General features: G+C 39.1%; 1 pseudogene and 2 gene segments (V, D, J or C); 1 reads left to right on the top strand and 2 right to left on the bottom strand.

Annotated features, from left to right (window-relative positions):
• Positions 1-3537: 3537 nt before the first annotated feature.
• Positions 3538-4265, bottom strand: LOC146646760 (putative non-functional immunoglobulin kappa variable 6D-41). The segment is given in 2 exon segments: positions 3538-4051; positions 4144-4265. Coding segments are annotated over 2 exon segments (375 nt in total).
• A 10490-nt stretch (positions 4266-14755) lies between these two features.
• Positions 14756-16473, top strand: LOC146646759 (Ig lambda chain C region pseudogene; annotated as a pseudogene).
• Positions 16474-17986: 1513 nt separating this feature from the next.
• On the bottom strand, positions 17987-18468 carry LOC146646758 (Ig kappa chain V-VI region NQ2-48.2.2-like). The segment is given in 2 exon segments: positions 17987-18324; positions 18417-18468. Coding segments are annotated over 2 exon segments (390 nt in total).
• Positions 18469-20416: the final 1948 nt, after the last annotated feature.

The following is a 20416-nucleotide window of genomic DNA, read 5'->3' as shown; positions in this document are numbered from 1 at the left end:
TCAGTCTCTGGCAAAGCACCACTCGGACATCCTGAAGACTAAACTGCATGAAGTGTGTCTGGTCCTCATTGAGGAGGTATTGCACACTTTATGTTTCTTATATGTGTTTCATGCAGCTAGTTTCCCTTCAAGTGCATACTACAGCCTCAACTGATGATTTTCACTCACATTTTAGGTGAAAAACCAACGCTCAGCAATAGCCTGTGAAGCCATACATGCCATCGATGAGCTCTACATTCAGCTCCAGAAAACAATGGACCCAGAAGTTGAAGCAACAGGCCGAGCTCTATTGCTGAAGCTTGCACAGACCAACAACAACTTTCTTCATCAGGAGGTCAATCTGGCGCTTGATGCCATGGTGGAAAATTGCAGCCATGGACGGATTCTGAGCGCTCTGTTTAACACAGGACTGACGTAAGAGGAGAGAAGAAGCTGTAGTGATTTTATTAGAAGACATGAAAGAGAGATCATGTTCACTGAGTTGTGTGTCTAATATTGTCCTTGCTCAGCCATCGCTGTGTCGCAGTGAGGAATAGCACGGCTCAACACCTGCACAACTGACAAACTTGGAGCAGCCGTCATCCTGAAAGCAGGAAGCTTCACTGAAAGGTTTCTAATTGCTGCCTCTAGAATGGCAGGGGATGCTGCACCTGAAGCCAGGTGGGTACTTTTAAATGGGTTTAAATGGGTTTGAAGTGCATCAAATTTATTTTCTGTGAGTTTACACAATTAATGAAAATTAATGACAACTGTAATCTTCCACAGGTACCATGGGCGAACAATCATCAAGAAACTGACCCTTCACAAGGACTTTATGAATTTGTGGATGAAGATTGTCCCTGAAAAAGACAGGCGTCCTGTGGAGAAGAGCCTGAAAAAGGCTAATAATTACAGGCAGCAGGTCAGCATCCAGACTAGGCTCTCCTCTCCAGCAGGGCCTGGGATCCCCAGATGTGACAATGCAAGTCCTGACGAGTACAGAGGAGAAGGGCGGCTGCTACAGTAGCAGCAGCACTCTGAGGCTAAGCTGGGAAAGTGGTTGGAGGTTCAACCATCATGACCACAGACAGTCCCAGTCGCTCTGCAGGAGTAAACTTCTCCATCTTCAGGACTACAAAACGATTTCTCTGAAGGACAATATTATTTAGATTTACATTAATTATTATTACATCATTCTTATTATTACATCATTTGTATTATTTCATTATTATTATCACATTTTTAAGATCCTGAATGAACAATGAATGAATAAATCCCTTTTTTTTTTCATCTGAATTAAAATGGCACTTTGGTTGGCACACATACAGTTTCTGTTTTTCTGTCAACAAATATTAATACATTCGTAGTTCTCTTGTTTTCATTTTTAACCCATGATTTTGCATTTTTATCAGGATTCAAAGTCATTTTTATAACATAAAGAAATATTAAATAAATATTAAGAATTAGTATAGAAACATTTTGAAAAGAAATAAAAATGATTGGGTAGTAACCTCTTTTTTTTTCAACACAGAGGTTGTAAAATGTTAGCTTTATTCGAAAAAAGTGGTTAGATGCTTGTTCAGAGTCCAGCAGGTGTTTGTTCAGCCACTTAATGACTTTGAATCACTGTGGTGGACTTTTTGTGGAGGAACCAAACTCATCAGTGGTTATATGTACACAAATCTATCAAGAATATAACTGCAGCAACAAGACATTTAGTCTCAAGTATCAGAACTTTTATAAATCTATATTAATAGATGATGTCTGGCAAAACTTAACACCAAAATAAATCAACAGTTCACTGCGTTCACTTTAACACTGTGTTACATTCATGTTAATTAAAACATCTTTGCAGACAATAAGGTTTTTATTCAGCTCACAAAAGAAAATTGATGAACATTAATAAGGCTCATAAGTAGAACTGTGAGGTCACTTTTCATTTCCCTTCAATTCCTTTGTATAAAGTGCAGGTTTTGCAACTTTAGAAAAATAGTTGCATATTTGGAAAACATTTTTTTACCTGGTTTGTTAAATTTATTCATGAACAAAAACTTACATAAGTTACATAAATATTTAAATTCAAGTAAATGCTGCATCTAAAATCCATGACTTGATTTAATTTCTTTCATTCATTGTGTTTCTGCTTGATGACTCTGGTTGTCTTTAGTGGACCAATTATTCTCATCAGTCTCTTCATTAACAATCTGCACCTGCAGCCTTCAGTCAAAGTGAACGATGTGTTTTGTAAAGCTATAAATTACTGTGTGAACACTCCACCATCATGCCAACACAGACAGTAATAATCTGCAGCAACTCAGAAAACCCAACATGACAGTGTTATTGGAAAAATCATCCTAATGAGGTTTTCTGTGTGAGTCCATTAGAAAATCTTAAAATCTGAGGAGTAGTAAGACATAAAAATAATTATTTATTTATTCATCTAATTTTATTATCGTTCATTTTATCTATTAGACTTAGAAAGGATGCTGGAATAACATAAAAATAATTAAACATATGTAGCCTCAGGATCCTTTAACCTACCACATGAATTTTTCCTTTCGTACATTAGGTTGACAGTAATGATAGTCAGTCATGTGATTTTTGTGAGAACCACAACTTGTCAAAAACTTCTCCTGCTGGCTTCCAGCAACATGAACAACTATCTTAATATCAATGAACTATTAATGAATCTTGCTGTGGTTATGGGCAAATGTTTGACTTGTTTCCTGTTTTTACTCTAAACTGACACAACAGGCTCCTCATGTGTCTCTGCTCTCTCCTCCTCCAAGCAGCTCTCTGTGACTCAGCAATGCTGCATTTTAAAGATGAGCAGAAATAGATTAGAGACATTTTATACCTTCTACAAAAGCACTTAAGTAACAAAAAAAAACATGAGAAAAATGCAAATGAAATTTGAAAGTTTTGGAGAGAGGTGGACAAACCTCACATCAATTTTCAGTGTTTATTCTAAGCTGAACTAACAAAGTCCTCATTTGTCTCTGCTCTCACCTCCAGCAGGGCTCTTTGCTCCCCCAGTGATGATAAACCGTCAAGACAGGAGTTGAGTGTGAGATAAGCAACCTGCTACTCTTAGCAATATGAGTTGTAAGGTTGGAACAAACAGCACTGCTGTACAGAGTTGGCAACATCAACTTAGAGGGTGATATGTAACTTAGCTGGTGGGTATGGATGTTGTTAAATGGTAATAGTATGATTATTACTGCAAATACAGCTTTTAATGATGAATAAGATTATCTTTGGTCTTTCAGATATAAATGTGTTGAAATAAAAAAAATCCCAACTGTAGATTCATTATTTTGACAATGATCAAGAGAAAATCAGTGTTTTTTATTCATTATACAGGTGGCAACATACAATGATAAAAATCTTAAAACAGATTGTTTTTTTATCATTACCAAGTAGCTTAATACGAATATAAATATAAACATTTATGCTTCACCTGTTTATACAAACAGCAAAACTCTTCATGTGAATGTAATGTAATTATTCAAGTAATGTAATGTTAACAGAAAATGACTTGATCACAGCAGATGTTTTTAAAATTCTTATTTCGAAATGCCTCAATAGACATGACGTGTTTAAATTAATTTCTTTATTTAGTGCTTGGTGAGGTTAATGTCTGCTCTGTGTTCACTGGTCTGTGTCAGAGTCTCTCCTACTTCAGCAGCTGCAGTCACAGCTCAGAGTCTCTGCAGTCTGACTAAAGGAGGTTTTTGTATGACTACAAATCATTGTGTGAACACTGGCCCGCTATGCACACTCTTACAGTAGTAAACTGCTGCATCTTCAGCCTGAACTCCACTAATGGTCATAGAGAAGTCAGATCTGCTTCCACTGCCACTAAATCGAGATGGTGTTCCTGAATGACTTATGCTTACATGTCGAATTAGGAGCTTTGGAGTTTGTCCAGATTTCTGTTGATACCAGAACATACACTGACCAGCACCACAGCCACCAACAGCTTGGTTGGTCCTACAGGTCAGGGTGACAGTAGATCCAGGAGTAAATGTCACTACTGGAGGTTGAGTCACAGTCACCTGACCGCTGCATCCTGCAGACAGAAACAAATCATTCATTTATCAGCAGAAATCAATGAGAGAAAAAGCAGCACATCATGTTTGAAATGTTGCTGAGTGAATGAACCTGTAAAACAGCAGCAGGTCAGCGTCCAGATGAGGATGGTGATGAGAGTCATGGTGGTTGTGCTTTCTGCTGTGTTGACTGACAGATGTGAGTCCTGCAGTGTTGAAGTCACAGGACTATAAACCTTCTCAGTTCTCTGGAGGATCAGCTGATGATGCAAAGCCTCCTCTCTATGGAAATCATTTCTATGTTCTCAGCAACGAGGGACGCAAAGTCAGAAGAAAAATAGTTTGAACTAATACTATTATACATTATACAAACTTTAATGATACCACTGACTTTTTATGTAATGGAGGAAAATATAAAGAAAATATAATTCTGCATTTTTAATATCTGGATTAAAACAGCACTTTGGTTGGTAAGCTTACTTCATACTTTTGGTAACAGACATTGCGCCTCTATTGTTGTTCTAAATATATTGCCAAAATCTCATAATTCATGTTTTAGCATTTTACAGTTTCTTAGCTTTTCTTTTTCTTTTTTTTTTTCTTTTTTCATTCTTTCATTCACCGATTTATTTCTTTTCCTCAGACCACGCCGGATCTGTTAATATCAACAACGCTGCACACTCAGAATTGTACAGCTGATTCTTCCCTTCAGACCGCACTGGATCTGTTACTTCAGCACAATAAACACTGATTTTCCTTCAAAATCAGTTTACCAAGAGCCACAAAACCATTTCTGACTTGATTTTCTGAAATTCTGTGTCACTTAAACATCCTGACCGCACCAGGTGTTTTCTGTCGGACTTCCTCGTCCGAAATTACTCTTTTTACTCACAAACAAGTGTATCTCAAAATGATCTTCTGATCATAGCTATTCCTGAGGCCACAAATGTCAGCAGCGCCACCTGAGTAAAATCTTAGTAAACGTCTTTACTAAGGAGGACGTTTTTCAACTTTGTGACCAAACACTTATTGAACCATAAACTGACCAATAACTCTTATATTCTCTTATTCTTTAATCACACATTGGTCTCTTCCATCCATCCACTTCCGCTTATCCTTTTCAGGGTCGCGGGGGGCGCTGGAGCCTATCCCAGCTGTCATAGGGCGAGAGGCGGGGTACACCCTGGACAGGTCGCCAGTCTGTCGCAAGGCTAACACACAGGGACAAACAACCATTCGCACTCACATTCATACCTAGTGACAATTTGGGTTATCCAATTAACCTATCCCCACAAGCTGCATGTCTTTGGACGGTGGGAGGAAGCCGGAGTACCCGGAGAGAACCCACGCAAACACGGGGAGAACATGCAAACTCCACACAGAAAGACCCCGGCCTGGTGTTGGAATTGAACTCAGGACCTTCTTGCTGTGCGGCAACAGTGCTAACCACCGTGCCACCGTGCTGCCCCACATTGGTCTCTTTTCTCTCCTATTTCCTCATAACATCTCATGTTACTTTTATCTCAGTACTGTCTTTTTCTCAAAGTTTCATTATCCTTACTTCAAAGCTTCTCATTACGTCAAAGCTCCCCTTCATCACGGTGTTAATGTTATGCTAACATAGCTGTTTCGCTAGTCACATAGCACATCACTATATACCAGCTAGCCAAACTTCAGTAACCCTACAAACATCACTGCTGCTTACTTTCCTGTCTTCATGTATGTCCGAAGTGATAGCAGAGCTGTGCCTTTTAATTTGTTTTAGAAATCCCTCAGTCAGAACCTGGTATATTATATTTAGATGGAAACTAGCGAGCTAACTCTCTGCTAACTTCTAACTCCGTTACATTTCCGTTACTGCAAGTGTGGCTGTGCACGGTGTGGACTTTAAATATACCACTGCCTCAGAGGGCAGTGGCTCGAATCCCATGCAGACCATTAATTGGGGAAGTGTGCTGAATAAAAAAAATTTTAAAAAAAAAAATCCCTGGCTCTGAAATTCACCTGCTATGCTTGCTTGGATGGGTTCTCTCTGCCTTTTACCGCTGTCTGAAAATCACTTTTCCCTCAATCAATATTGGTTGTTATGGTTGCTATGGACCGCCAAACACGCTTTTCTTCATGTCCAAACAAACGCTCAATTTTGCCTTCATTAACACAAATTATACATCAAAACATAGGTATTTTTCTTGCCTTTCACAAAATGGCACTGTCATCATTGTAGGAGTTGCCGTTTTCTCGCAAATGGCCTCGAAGCAACACAGTTAAAAAAAATGTCCACATACAAAGTATATGGAGATTTGAGTGAAAATGACAGCTGAAATTCTGTAAGAGAGGCGTTTTCAACTCGTCATATCTTCTAGATATATTTTTCTTTAGAGACCTGAAAACCGCCTTGATTTTTTTTAATTTTTATTAAAGCATGCTGATTGTTGCAGTGAAAGAATGATGTCGACAGCCCGTGTACTTTTGGAGTTACAGAACATTTTGTAACACGAAGAAACAGCAATTTTCACCTCTCAGTTGTGGTAAACGCTTGAAATATATTATGGAGAACGCGCTTTGGGAGCCAGAGACCCGGGTTGAAATCTAGCCAGTGGCAGTATCTAATATCTTTCCCTAATTCACTTTATAATTACAAATTCTCAACACTTGAACATTCCCACGAGTGCTCTGATCAAAACAGTGCAAGAATGAGCTCTTTAGCTTTTGATTTTCAACTTATCCACATTTCTTTGCGGACACTCCTGCATGTCACAAATACATTGCACAAAGCGCATCTGTGGCTGTGTACCATTTGTGGTGCGTTGGCTCCCTCTGCTGGTACGCGCCTCATTCAAATGTCGCCGCACATTTAAAAATGCAGGGTGTCTTTACACTGTCATAGCTCCTAGATAGATTTCTTAAGAGACCTGAAAATCACTGTGATTATTCACCATAGCCTGCTGAGTCTTACAGTGAAAGAACGATGTCAACGTATAGCATTGTCGGTTACTTTAATTGTGTTTGGGGTTTTTTTTATCAAATCCTACAAAACAGGACCATTGTGACACAAAACCTCTCACCAGTGTTGGGGAGTAACGGAATACATGTACCGCCGTTACGTATTTAGAATACAAAATATGAGTAACTGTATTCCGTTACAGTTACCGTTTAAAAAAGTGGTATTCAGAATACAGTTACTTTGTTGAAATAAATGGAATACACTGGGGTACTTTCCTGTTTCATTTTGTCGCGGGTCAGGACTGTTTGGGTTTTGTTTGACAGCTACGTTCTTTTGTTCCAGGCGGCAGCGTTACGGTTGCCATGGTTACAGGGCGACGCTCTCTCTCTCTGCGACTGTGTGTTTCCTGGGTGAGAGAGCGCCTTTTCGTCGTTGTTGTTGTTGTTGTGCTAAGCTAACAGGCAGAATGCTACAAGCATAGCTCTAAAGAATGTAGCATCATGTTCAGTGTAGTCCGTGCTGCTGGGAGAATGGACTGCCATACACGTTATGTGTCTGTGAGCGCTAGGAGGGAGAAAAAGGGGAGTGGAAAGGTACGAGCAGTCATCGAGCAAAAACGGGAGCTGGAAGCATGTAAATATAATAATAACCACTGCAGCCAAGAAGAGCCTGACGAGCCCAGTTGTAAGTAAGTGTTGCAGGAATTGCTGTCTTGTGTGTGACTGGGTGCAGTAAGGAGTGTATGTAATGTGTGTGTGAGCATGCACGTGAAGGAAACGCGGGGAGCGAAAGAGAAAAAAAGAGAGTGAGAGAGTGTGTCATGGGTAGAGGGCGACCGGGAGCAGCGGGCTACAGGCTATGCAGTGTGTTTCCAAAGTGTGCAGTACTGTTATTAAAGCCTCATCTCTTCAGTACTCTCCGGTGCCTCGGCTGATTTCTGTCTGCCTCACTACTCCACAAAAGTGAAGGGAGTTAACCCCGAAGGAGGACAAACTTCGGCCCTGGAGGAAGCATCTCCCCTCGTGTCTCCCGACCACGGTCAGGGGACTGACGGCGAGGAATGGTTAACATAAGCTATTAAGACTCGACTGTACACTGTGTTCGTGTTTTCCTCCGAAAACAACAAGTTCCGTTGGAGCAGCCTTTCAACGCCTCTTTCTGTCTGTCGCAAGAAAAGTTGACCCACACAACAAAGTAGAGCTATTTTTCGGCTACCAGCCGACAGGGACCCCGCCGTATTATGCTGGGCTTACACTGTGCGATTTTTTCAGTCACGTTATTCAGCTCCTGCTCAAACTGTACAATTGACTCGCAGGGGTTAGAAGTTCATAGGTCACGATGCAGGGTCTCACACTATACGGCCCGATGCTCTGATGCGACCTGAGTGCTCACACTGTGCGTCCATAAAAATGAAGGTTATAACATAAATTCTGTCGCTCGCTCTCCCTCTCCGTCTTTCACTCACACAGACACACCACCACCATCAACTTTGCTAAATTGCTAATGAAAAACATTGGTCAGGCAGCTGTGATTGAGCAGCAGTGTCGATCCAACTATTTTCACGGTTGTTGTGGTCGTGATAATTTTGTGAGGCCACATCGAAAGGGCTCGGATGGTTCTACAGGTTGTGCCTCCCTCGCTTGTGTCCAGATCACACGCTGCACTGCCGTGCTACGCCGTCTTTTTCGCTGACATTTGTGTTTGCGCGTGCGCAGTGTGGCAAACTGCGGTGACACCCTCACGACCAAGCGATTGATGATCGGGAGCTGGTCGTGAGGTGTCAATCGCTTCTCGTTACCCCACGTATACTACACGATGCACGACGCACAATGAAGGCCAAAATCGGGCCGATCGCCAAAACGATCGCACGACTCAAAAATCGGCTCAAAATGGGCCAAAAATCGCACAGTGTGAGCCCAGCATTAGTCAGAGGTCCCTTTACTACAGTTCGGAGTCGCGGACCTTCAGTAATAGTAATAAATCACACAGCAATAGTACATTCACGTTGTTGTAAAAAGCATGATAATATTGTAGCGGGTCAGGGCTGTTCGGGGTTCTGCTTGTACAGTTATGTTTTGTGTATGTTGCCATGGTGACGGGTGACGCCCTCTCGCTGCGACGGTGTGTCCTTCCGGGGTCAGAGGGCGCCCTATGTGTGTTGTGGTTGCCACGCTGAGCAGTTAGCTAGTGGCAGTGTGTTCTTCTGCAAATGTTATAAACGGCTGTGCTCCCTGGCTAGCTCACGGGAAGCAAGACCAAACGATACCTCCGTTTCCTCCTTGTCTGAACTCGCCACAATATATTAAGTAATCCAAAGTATTCAGAATACGGTACTGTCATTGAGTAACGTAACGGAATAGGTTACAGAATACATTTTGGGGCATGTATTCTGTATTCTGTAATGGAATACATTTTAAAAGTAACCTTCCCAACACTGCCTCTCACACACTAACACAGACTCTTTATACAGATACAGAGCTTTACATGTATAAATAAGGCAGAGAAAAATGCATAAAACACAAGCTATCAACAGACTGTTGGTGGACACCATGTCACTCTATTTTGTTTTTATCTTGTTTCTTTTTGGTGTAGCCTCATTAAACAAAATGTTTATAAAAATGACCACTTTTATTATGAATTATTATGAAATTAATAATTCATTATTAATTATTTATTATGAACACACCTGCAACCCTCAAGTGGAGGTGGCAGAGAGGAGGCACTTGGAGTTTCGGTCGAGAAAGTGTCCGTGTGACTGAGTCCTGTCCCATCGCTGCTTCAAGGTCTGTCGGTCCAGCTTGTTGAGGGCCTGAGAGCAAAGATGGATATCCTGGACCAATTCTGACAAACTGTCCAGATCTTGACTCTCCCAAGGGCCAGAGACCTGACAACCTGCAGGTTAAGCAACAAAGAAACATTTTATTTCATATCCATAATGTCCATTTCCCCCCCTATAAATATTTGACATCCAAATGTAGCCAATTAGCTAGCATCCAGCAATGTTTTCTGCCCCATAAAATGGAAAATTAATTCACAACTAATCTTTTTTTTTTATCTTTAAACCACACTTCTATATTGTAATGTCTGTGTGTGTACTCACCATGTAACACCTCTGTGCATACATACTAAATGTTCAAACTTAGAAATGTGTCAAAAGGAAACAGACTGATAGCAAGAAACAAACTGTTGCCAAGTACAACTTTGCACAGGTGATAAAAACATCAAAGAAATCCAAATTGTGAATTAGTGTGAAACTCCATGTCCATGGAGTATCTCCAAGTTCACACATATGCATACCTTCGAGGTTTAGAAGTGTCAGTGGTCGACGGGCCTCTCTGACAGACGCCAGGATGTTGTGAAGTCCCGCTGATGTAACAGACAGATTTCCTGACAGATTCAGACTCACCAGTGTGGGACACGACGAGAGGCACCTGTGAAATTATAATAAAAAGTCCAACAGGCCAGTAAAGAGTGACAATTTAAACAAAGGCAAAGCCCTAATAACTTGAGTAATAACTGAGCCGTAGAAATGACGCCCTCACACACAAACCTCGCCAAGGTAGCTACGCTGCTGTCTGTCAGCCCGTTTGCAGCAGGCTGAGGTGGGTCAGAGAGCACTCGTCCTGCAAAAAAACAAAAGTCTTAACCTGATTGCATAGTTATATCTTTCGACAATAAATGACATTGCATGATTTTTGCATGCACACCTGTGACAGGACTTTGGCGAGGTGTTCCAGTGCCGGGTAATCAGCAGGCCCTCTGTATACGGCTGACAGGTCCACGTGTGTGAGGCAGTGGAGGGGCAGAGTCTTTAACACCAGCTCAAAGCCAGTGGAGCCCAGGGGATTGTGGGACAGGCACACTGCTTTCAAATGGCCTGTGCCTGAACGTTCAGAAGATGTAAAGTTAGTTGCAGTTTTGCTTATGGGTGGGAGTTCAGTGAAGCCTAAGGCTTCAGTCAGCTGCTTGTTAGAGAGCGTTGGGTCTAAGCTCAAACCCCACTGTTTCCAGGACTTATTCTTATGTCTGTGGTTGCTCTTCTCCCCTCCAGTGGGTGTGTTGAGGCCCACCCTCACAGTCCTCCCTTCATCCAAAGAGGAAGACAAACAGAGCATCCCCAGGGGTTTCAATAAGCTTGGGGATAGACGGTCGCTACAGCTGGAGCAGCACCCTGAGCCTCTCTGCAGACCAGTGGAGAAAGCGGGCTCAGTGAGCTGTGAGGCCAGTCTGAGTGGACAGAGCCCCGTCACTCAAACCCTGGACCCTGACCACTGCTAAGAGTAGAGCTTCAGCAACACTTCCTGTCTGCATGATGTGTTTGATGAAGCTACAGGTTTTGTTTGTTCATATTTTTCTGCAAACATTTGACTCTCTATTGTTATGCATGCAGATTTCATTTGCTTGTTCATGTTGTGCTTTGAAATCATGCTATAAAAAACAAGTCTGCATCACAAAATAAAATCCCAGTTCATGAAAAATCACTAATGTTTTAACCTTTTATTCTATATCTATGATCATTTATAACTTTTATAAAAAATGCCATTTATGAAGGTAACTAAATACATAAACATCAGTTTCTGTCATTACACTTAAAAAAAGACGTGCTCATGAACTTTTGCTCATATTTAATGATAAATATAAAGGTTGAATCATTATAAACGTAGTTGTATACTTCTTTAGTTTTAGTTTTATTCAGTGCGTTTGTGGTTGATGATTCTTGTGTTAGTGGATTAGTTATTCTCATCACAGTCCAGCACACTGCACCTGCAGCCTTTAACCAGACTGAAGGAGGTTCTTGTACTGCTATAAATCACTGTTTAAACATCCGACTACAACGACAGCCCAAATAGCAACAATCTCCAACATCTTCAGACTGAAACCCACTGATGGTTAAAGTGTACTGAGAACCAGATCTACTGCCACTGAATCGAGACGGAGTTCCTGAAGAGAGACTTGATGCTCCGTATATAAGAAGTTTGGGACTCTCTCCAGTTTTCTGAAGGTACCAACTGAGATCAGCACCAATGTTTGAACTCCCTGTAGCACTGATGGTCACAGTCCCACCAAGACTGACAGACTTGACTTCATCAGTCTGAGTCAGAAAATTATTGGCAAATGACTCTGAAACGAAGAATAAAATGACAAGTTTGTTTTTTAGACACAAACATAAAAAGAACAAAGAAAATTTCATCAAATATAAAACAGTCTGTGTCTTAAATGTAAGAATCTCTCACCCTTACTCAGAAAGCCTAACAAAAGAACCACCAACATTGGAAACACCATCCTGACTCAGTTTTCAATGAAAGTGTATGAGAGCATGTGTGACAGCAGAACTTAAAGGAGAAGTGATGCATGAAAGTGTGCAAAACCCATTTTAGGAGGTCAGCTGAGGAGAGGATCATTCAACCTTTTCATTCTACATGCATTTCAAAAAAGAAACTTATACATAGTGTTTTAAAGCTTTTAAATTGTAAACTTATCTAATATTAGTTTGTTGTTTGAATAATTTAGTCCTGCACAGCTCCTGTAAAACCCTGTGATGAAGGGTTTACTCCACAGAAACCAGGTATTTGATATTTTTAAACCATGTACAGGTGAATTGGATCTTTCCAAAAATAAAAGAAATTATTTTGTTTTGTTTTGTTTGGGTTTTTTTGTTTGTTTTAGTTTAATTGTTTTTCTGTTTGTTTTTTGTTGCTTAGATTGTTTGTTGGTTGCTCTTTTACCCATGAGCATACTGTTAGGTTAGTCTTCTAACTCCAGTGATGCGGTGAGTTCCCTTCCAATTACGTCCAAAAAGCTCATTTTAGTCAATTTGTTATATTATGTCCACCAGAGTGTGTTGCAGTTACTTTGATGACAAAACATTCAGTGTGACAGGGATAAAACAATATTACTATTGTGCATACCAGTCTTGTTAAAAATTGAAAAATTTCACATAACTGGATGCACGATACATATTCAAATTATAGCATGGGTCAGTGAGAACACCTGCACCTGTGAAGTCTGGGTGGTGCTTGATTTAATGAGTTATCATTACCATGGTATTAAATTACAGATTATTACACAGAAAACATCACATGTGTTTCCTGGTAGTCATTGCTCTTCTGTAAGTTTGTTATAAAACAGTATTAACGTTGTTATTAATGTGTTAATAAATACAAACAAGCAGTTTTGCATTTTGCAGCTCTGCTTTTTTCTTATTTCTGTTTATTTCCTGCTGCAACTACCAGGAAATGTTTTCAAATAGGTTATTAATATGATATTATATAGAAACAGGCAGCTTTGTATTTTGCATGCTTATTACACAGAAACTACCACAGGTAATTGAGTGGTAATAGCTTAGAAATTAACATATTATTATTTTCTTTTTCTGCCTTATTATCCCACTACTAACGCCATTTATTAATAAAAGTGCCCTCGCAAAGTTCTCTATTATATTATATTTATAGTCTCTGCATTGTTGGAAATCAGTCATATGGCTCTCTACTTACATTTTGTTCAGGTCAGCTGACCACAGCTACACACACATACACACAAGCAAAGGCAATTTACTGGAGCTCACAACACAAATTATGATGTGAATTATTTCTAAGTAATTATTTTCCCCACACTGCACCTCAACACCCACTCTTAGGGCTCCCCCTCCTTCAAAATTTCACTTTAATCTCTGGTTGACTCATGTTTGTCAGCATAGCACAAACGTTTTGCAATAACCACAAATTCGCTTTATGATATCTTAGGTTTTGTTTGTCGGGGGGGAGGGCGGGGGTGTTCTTAGTTAATGACAAGCACAATGGGTTAAATTTATTATTTACAATTAAAACTACCTACTAGATGATTTCAGTTGATTTCTCCTGAATTTGAATTTCTCCTGGTAGAGTGTCAATAGCTTGAAAATGGTGAGGAATTGTATGAAAATGATGTGACATAACACAGTAGTAAAAAACTTGAAACTGGCAGTTGGTTTTTGTTGTTTTTAAATGTCATGATGAACAAACTTGCTATGAATACAAAGGTAAAGAAAATATATTTCATTTGTTCATATGAACGACTACTCTTGCTGTGACTACAGTCAGGAAACCTAACTAAAATTAGTTGTTATGTTTTTATTATAAACGTAATTGTTTATTTATTTAAATCCTTATGTTAAAATGGCCTTGAATGTGTTTATTGCTCAGTGAAGTTACTGTGAGGCCTGTGTTCAGTGGTCTGTGTCAGAGTCTCTTCCTCTGCAGTCAGTTCCTGCTGTAACAGCTCAGTGTCTCTGCAGTCTGACTGAGGGAGGTTTTTGTACGACTACAAATCACTGTGTGAACACCCAAACACTGTTTATGTTATGTTGACTCTGACAGTAGTAAACTGCTGCATCGTCAGCCTGAACTCCACTGATGGTCATAGAGAAGTCAGAGCTGCTTCCACTGCCACTAAATCGAGTTGGCGTTCCTGAATGAAGTGTTTTCACAAATTTTATTATGAGCTTTGGAGTCTGTCCAGATTTCTGTTGATACCAGAACATGGCGTCACCTTCAGACCATCTCTGAACAGCTTGGCTGGTCCTACAGGTCAGAGTCACAGTGGATTCAGGAGCAGATGTCAGTACTGTAGGTTGAGTCACAGTCACCTGACCGCTGCATCCTGCAGACAAAAACAAATCATTCATTTATCAGCAGAAATCAATGAGAGAAAAAGCAGCACATCATGTTTGAAATGTTGCTGAGTGAATGAACCTGTAAAACAGCAGCAGGTCAGCGTCCAGATGAGGATGGTGATGAGAGTCATGGTGGTTGTGCTTTCTGCTGTGTTGACTGACAGATGTGAGTCCTGCAGTGTTGAAGTCACAGGACTATAAACCTTCTCAGTTCTCTGGAGGATCAGCTGATGATGCAAAGCCTCCTCTCTATGGAAATCATTTCTCTGCTCTCAACACACTGAAGGAAACTTTGGGGCACAAAAGCAAAAGAAAATAGTTTTGAACTAATACCTTTAAAGATTTTATGGAATAGAGAAAAATATATTGGAAGCATATTTACATATTTTTAACACCTGGATTAAAATGGCACTCTGGTTTGTATGTTTACTTTTTGATTTTAGTATCAACAAATACAATATACCTGTAAAGCCATCTTTATTATATTCTCATAGTTTCAGAATTCATGATTTCTTGAAACGTTTCTCTTTGCTGTTTTAAACAGTTTTGTGTATGTGTGAGGTGAAAATTAAGTTTTGTCTTTCAATTCTTAATCCTAAAAATATGATTATGATAATCATGATTTAAAATTATTAAACACTTTAAGTCGCTTTAGTGAAATCATCTTCTGCATTTAATGAGGTGTGCTGTGATGTTTTACATGAAAAAAGGTTCATTTTCAGTTGTTAGATGCTTGATCAGAGTGCAGGAGGTTTTTGTACGGCCACTTAATGAGTTTGTATCACTGTGGTGGACTTTTGGGGGAGGAACCAAACTCACCGTTGACTGTAAGTACCAGAAATTTTAATTTACTACCATTACAAAACATTTTATAAAATTTTGAAAAGATATTTGATCAAGTTTGGTGATTGTTGTTGATCATTTTCATTATTTATAAAACAAAGTTGATCTCACAGTCTGCAAAATAACTTCCCTGAGAAACTCATTCAGTTTTACAAATGTCAGAATTTACGTTAAAAAAAAAAAAACACAAAAAAATATTTTGTTCCCTTTTCATTTTTAAGTTTCTCTGAAATATTAATTAATATCTTTTTAGTATTTTCCAGTTAAAATATTTCAGGTTTTGTTATTTTCAAGCTTTGATTGTCAAATATAGTGTTTGTGGATTTATTTCTTTATTGTTTCTATTTTGAAAATATCAGTATTTTATGGATTTCCCCAAAAGTTAAAAAAAAAAAAAAAGTGTCAGTAAACACAGACCAGCTTTGAGTTCATGGATGATTGATTGTACTTGAAGTTTAAAAGGAAGTGAAAGAAGCAGATGACAAAGTTTAAACTGTACATGAGTGTTTCAACTCTGTCAGTGTAACATTGAAAATTATCACATAGATGAGATATTTACTGTAAAACATTATAGAAATAATAATATTCATCAATAATTAATGATTAAACACCATGTAGGTATTTCTTTCCTGCTTTGATTCTTATGTCTTTGGTTGCTCTTCTCCCCACTCTCTCCTCCAGTGGGTGTGGTGAGGCCCACCCTCACTGTCCTCCCTCCATCCAAAGAGGAAGACAAACTGAGTAGTGCCACTGTGGTGTGTTTGGCTGCCGGCGGTTTCCCCTCAAACTGGAAGCTGGGCTGGAAGGTGGGGGGCACCAGCACATCCTCAGGTGTGTCAAGCAGCCTGGAGGTCCTGGGGACAGACGGCCACTACAGCTGGAGCAGCACCCTGAGCCTCTCTGCAGACCAGTGGAGGAAGGCAGGCTCAGTGAGCTGTGAGGCCAGTCTGAGTGGACAGTGCCCTGTCACTCAAACCCTGGACCCTGACCACTGCTCAGAGTAGAACTTCAGCAACACTTCCTGTTTGCATATGTGTTTGATGAAGCTACAGGTTTAATTTGTTTTAATTTTCCTGCAAACATTGTTGTCTGTTGTTGTGCATGCAGATGTCATCTGTTTATTCACATTGTGTTTTCAAACCATGCTATAAAAAGAAAGTCTGCGGAACAAAATAAAATCCCAGTTCATGAAAAATCACTAACATTTTATCTTTTGATTCTTTATCTATAAGAATTTATAACTTTTATAAAAAAAAAAAGCAATTTATTAAAGTTTGGAAATAAATACACATTGGTTTCTGTTACTACACTTAAAAAAGATGTGCTCATGAACTTTTGCTCATATTTAATGATAAATATAAAGGTTGAATCACTATAAACGTAGTTGTATATGTAACACAGTAAGGGGAATTGTTGAAAAGAATATATCAATGGGCCAATAGGTTCGACTATAGGAGCACAGGGGTGTGTTTAAATGAGACACAGAGACAAGAATGTAACTCAAAAGAACCAGCCGACTTTAGTGAAAAAAACCATAAGGTTGACAAGCACAGGTTAAAGGCACTTTACAGTTGCAGAAAGGAAACTTACAAAAATGAAAGAAAAGTAAAACACATAAACTGCTAAGACAATGACTTGGCCATATGTTACTTTTGGTTTTCAATTCTCGGTTTCAACGTTGGGTTTCAATGCTCAGGTGCACCCTAGTAACCTGACTCCTTAACTCTTATAGAAACAGATTGCACAAATCCATTGTACATTCAAATGAAAATCTCACACTCTTTTCACATGTGGAGAATGTTCTACACAACAGCTTATTGTTCAAAGTCCCAAATAAAAAAATGTCCAAGGGGTAAAGTCCAAAAAATTCCCAGGGTGTGAAAGAAAATAGGGGAGAGAGAATGTCAGTCAGTGATCTCATGTATAACCAGCTGTGTGTGAAAGTGTGAGTGATACAGTCCTACCACATCGCAAGGTGCAGCAGATCATCAAGTGGAAAAGAAGCGAATCTCAGTAGTTACATTTTGGAATAAGGATGTAATGTGACACAATATGGAACAAGTAAAGTACTGTGGATACTTTCCAGAGGCACTGTATTTGTACCTACCATTTTCTAATTGATCATTATACAAATCATTATACACGTGGGATCATACAGTATTAAAAACTCAGATCACTTTGTTTTATAATCATCAAGAGACTTAATGGGAATATAAATGTAAAAAAAAATCTGATCTTTCTGTGTAATTTGCCAACTCTTCCTGTGAATACAGGTGGAAACACAATGAGAAAGCGACTTTGTGGATGGGTCTGGGTTTTTTTTATCCTTTCTAAAATCACCCCAAATTAAATATATCTGCACAATTCTGGATTTAGTGCTTGGTGAGATTACTGTCAGCTCTGTTTTCAGTGGTCTGTGTCAGAGTTTCTTCCTCTTCAGCAGCTGCAGTCAGTTCCTGCTGTAACAGCTCAGTGTCTCTGCAGTCTGACTGAGGGAGGTTTTTGTACGACTGCAAATCACTGTGTGAACACATAAGCACTGTTTATTACATGGGCACTCTGACAGTAGTAAACTGCTGCATCTTCAGCCTGAACTCCACTGATGGTCATAGAGAAGTCAGAGCTGCTTCCACTGCCACTAAATCGAGTTGGTGTTCCTGACTGAATTTTGTTCCCCTGTTTTATTAGGAGCTTTGGAGTCTGTCCAGATTTCTGTTGATACCAGGACATACACTGGTTATCACTATCAGGACAATATGCAACATTTTTACTGTTTTTACACGTCAGAGTGACAGTGGATCCAGGAGTAGATGTCACTACTGGAGGTTGAGTCACAGTCACCTGACCGCTGCATCCTGCAGACAAAAACAAATCATTCATTTATCAGCAGAAATCAATGAGAGAAAAAGCAGCACATCATGTTTGAAATGTTGCTGAGTGAATGAACCTGTAAAACAGCAGCAGGTCAGCGTCCAGATGAGGATGGTGATGAGAGTCATGGTGGTTGTGCTTTCTGCTGTGTTGACTGACAGATGTGAGTCCTGCAGTGTTGAAGTCACAGGACTATAAACCTTCTCAGTTCTCTGGAGGATAAGCTGATGATGCAAAGCCTCCTCTCTATGGAAATCATTTCTCTGCTCTCAACACACTGAAGGAAATTTATATATCTTATTTTTGTTTATTGAACATTTTGAATGTGTTCTACTTTCTTTCCTACCTGAAATATTTTTACCATTTTATGTATTGTCATCTAGATATTAATTATGCTGTGAAAGAGTATATGTGAATCTAATGTATTCATGTGTATTCTTCATTCAATTTTAATTATTATGATTCTGCATATGTTTTTCCAGTTCATTCAATTAAGTTTTTTAATAGGTTAATAATATGTTATTATATAGAAACGGGCAGCTTTGCATTTTGCATGCTTATTACATGGAACTACCACAGGTAATTGAGTGGTAATAGCTTAGAAAACAAATCATTCATTTATCAACAAAAATAAATGAGGGAAAAAGCAGCACATCTTGCTTGAAATGTTGCTTGTCTTCATCAGTCTGAGTCAAAAAGTTATTGGCAAATGCTTTAACATGATGATGTTGGCATTTTTGCTCAGACCTCACAGAGCTTTTTGATTTTAAACTCATTAGATAATAATTATTGAAGCTCAAAAAGACCAGATCCTCAGACTGTGAGGTAAAACTTGTTTTGTTTTAACATACTAACTACTAATCTAGCAGGTTGTATATGTTACTGCATGTTTACTTATAAAGTCAAGTCTCTGTCTATGGTATGAAACTAATCTAATCCAAAGGAAAAAATCTGTATTCTGGAGTTTATTTTACCTTTTGCTTTGGAACTATAGATTCTAAGAACAATGTTTGTTTCTGCATAAGGAAACTGTTTGCATAACTGAAGTGTGAAGCTGAAAAAAGGAGCGCAAATGTCAATTTCACTACCCGTTAATGAGTATCAGGGAGTTTCTATGGAACAGTGTTGTCTCTAATCTCCTCCGAGAGATCATCTCTGCAACACATCAGTCCCTAGTTTAATTTGATATTAGTATAACTAATGTGCTTGTTCTCACACATATGTTTCAACACAGCAGTAATTTAGATCTTCATAAGTTCAGAGTTGAGGTAATTACAGATTTCTGTGCTGGCTGTACAGCTCAGAGAGATGGCCTTATAGACTTAAAGACAGCTGTCCACCCAGCAAAACATTAAAAACTGTCATTTTACAGAAGGGGAAAAAAATTCTGAAACTATAGAAAACTATTTTGCATCCAGGGTGTGCGACAGATATTCAAATTAATGCATGGGTCAGTGAGCACACACCTGCACCAATGGAGTCTGGGTGGAAATTGTACATTGCTGCTGTACAAATAGTGCCCTCTTATGTCAAAATAAGAGAATACATATAAAATTGACTCTGATACACAGATCCAAAAAGCAGACTGGACATCGATGAAAAAACACATTTTCTTTGTCTCCTTCTGGCCAATTGTAATTTTCTTTAATTCATTTCTGTTAAGGTTTTTATACATGTTTTGTCTGTCTGTGTCTCAGTTGCCATTTTGTGACTTTTGCATTCAATGTATTTCTTTATAGTGTGTTTTTATACTTTGGCTTATTTGGTTATTAATTTGCTTATTTGCATGTCCTTATATTGTTTTATGCCATTTTGCATTTTTTTTTTTATACAATTGCGGGCTATTTGTGGTTATTTCATTTTTTTTATTTTGTCACCAGGGTTTTTTCCTGGTTCACACTGTTTATTGTCTTTGCACTGAGTTACTGTGAACACCCTTCTTTTGTGGTCAGTTCTTCTCCTGTAGGTCAAAACACTCTAACACTGTTAAAATGACTGTTAGCATTTTTACCAATACTAATTTAACCATGATACACACTGACCAAGACACCAATCTCCTTATACTGTTTTACGTCA

This window comes from Rhamphochromis longiceps, linkage group LG19, assembly GCF_057381845.1.
Source record: "Rhamphochromis longiceps isolate RC_006_pf linkage group LG19, R_longiceps_female_GT1.1, whole genome shotgun sequence".
NCBI classification, from domain to species: Eukaryota; Metazoa; Chordata; class Actinopteri; order Cichliformes; family Cichlidae; genus Rhamphochromis; species Rhamphochromis longiceps.
The sequence above is the reverse complement of the archived record's forward strand: the minus strand, read 5'-3'. Positions and strand labels throughout refer to the sequence as shown.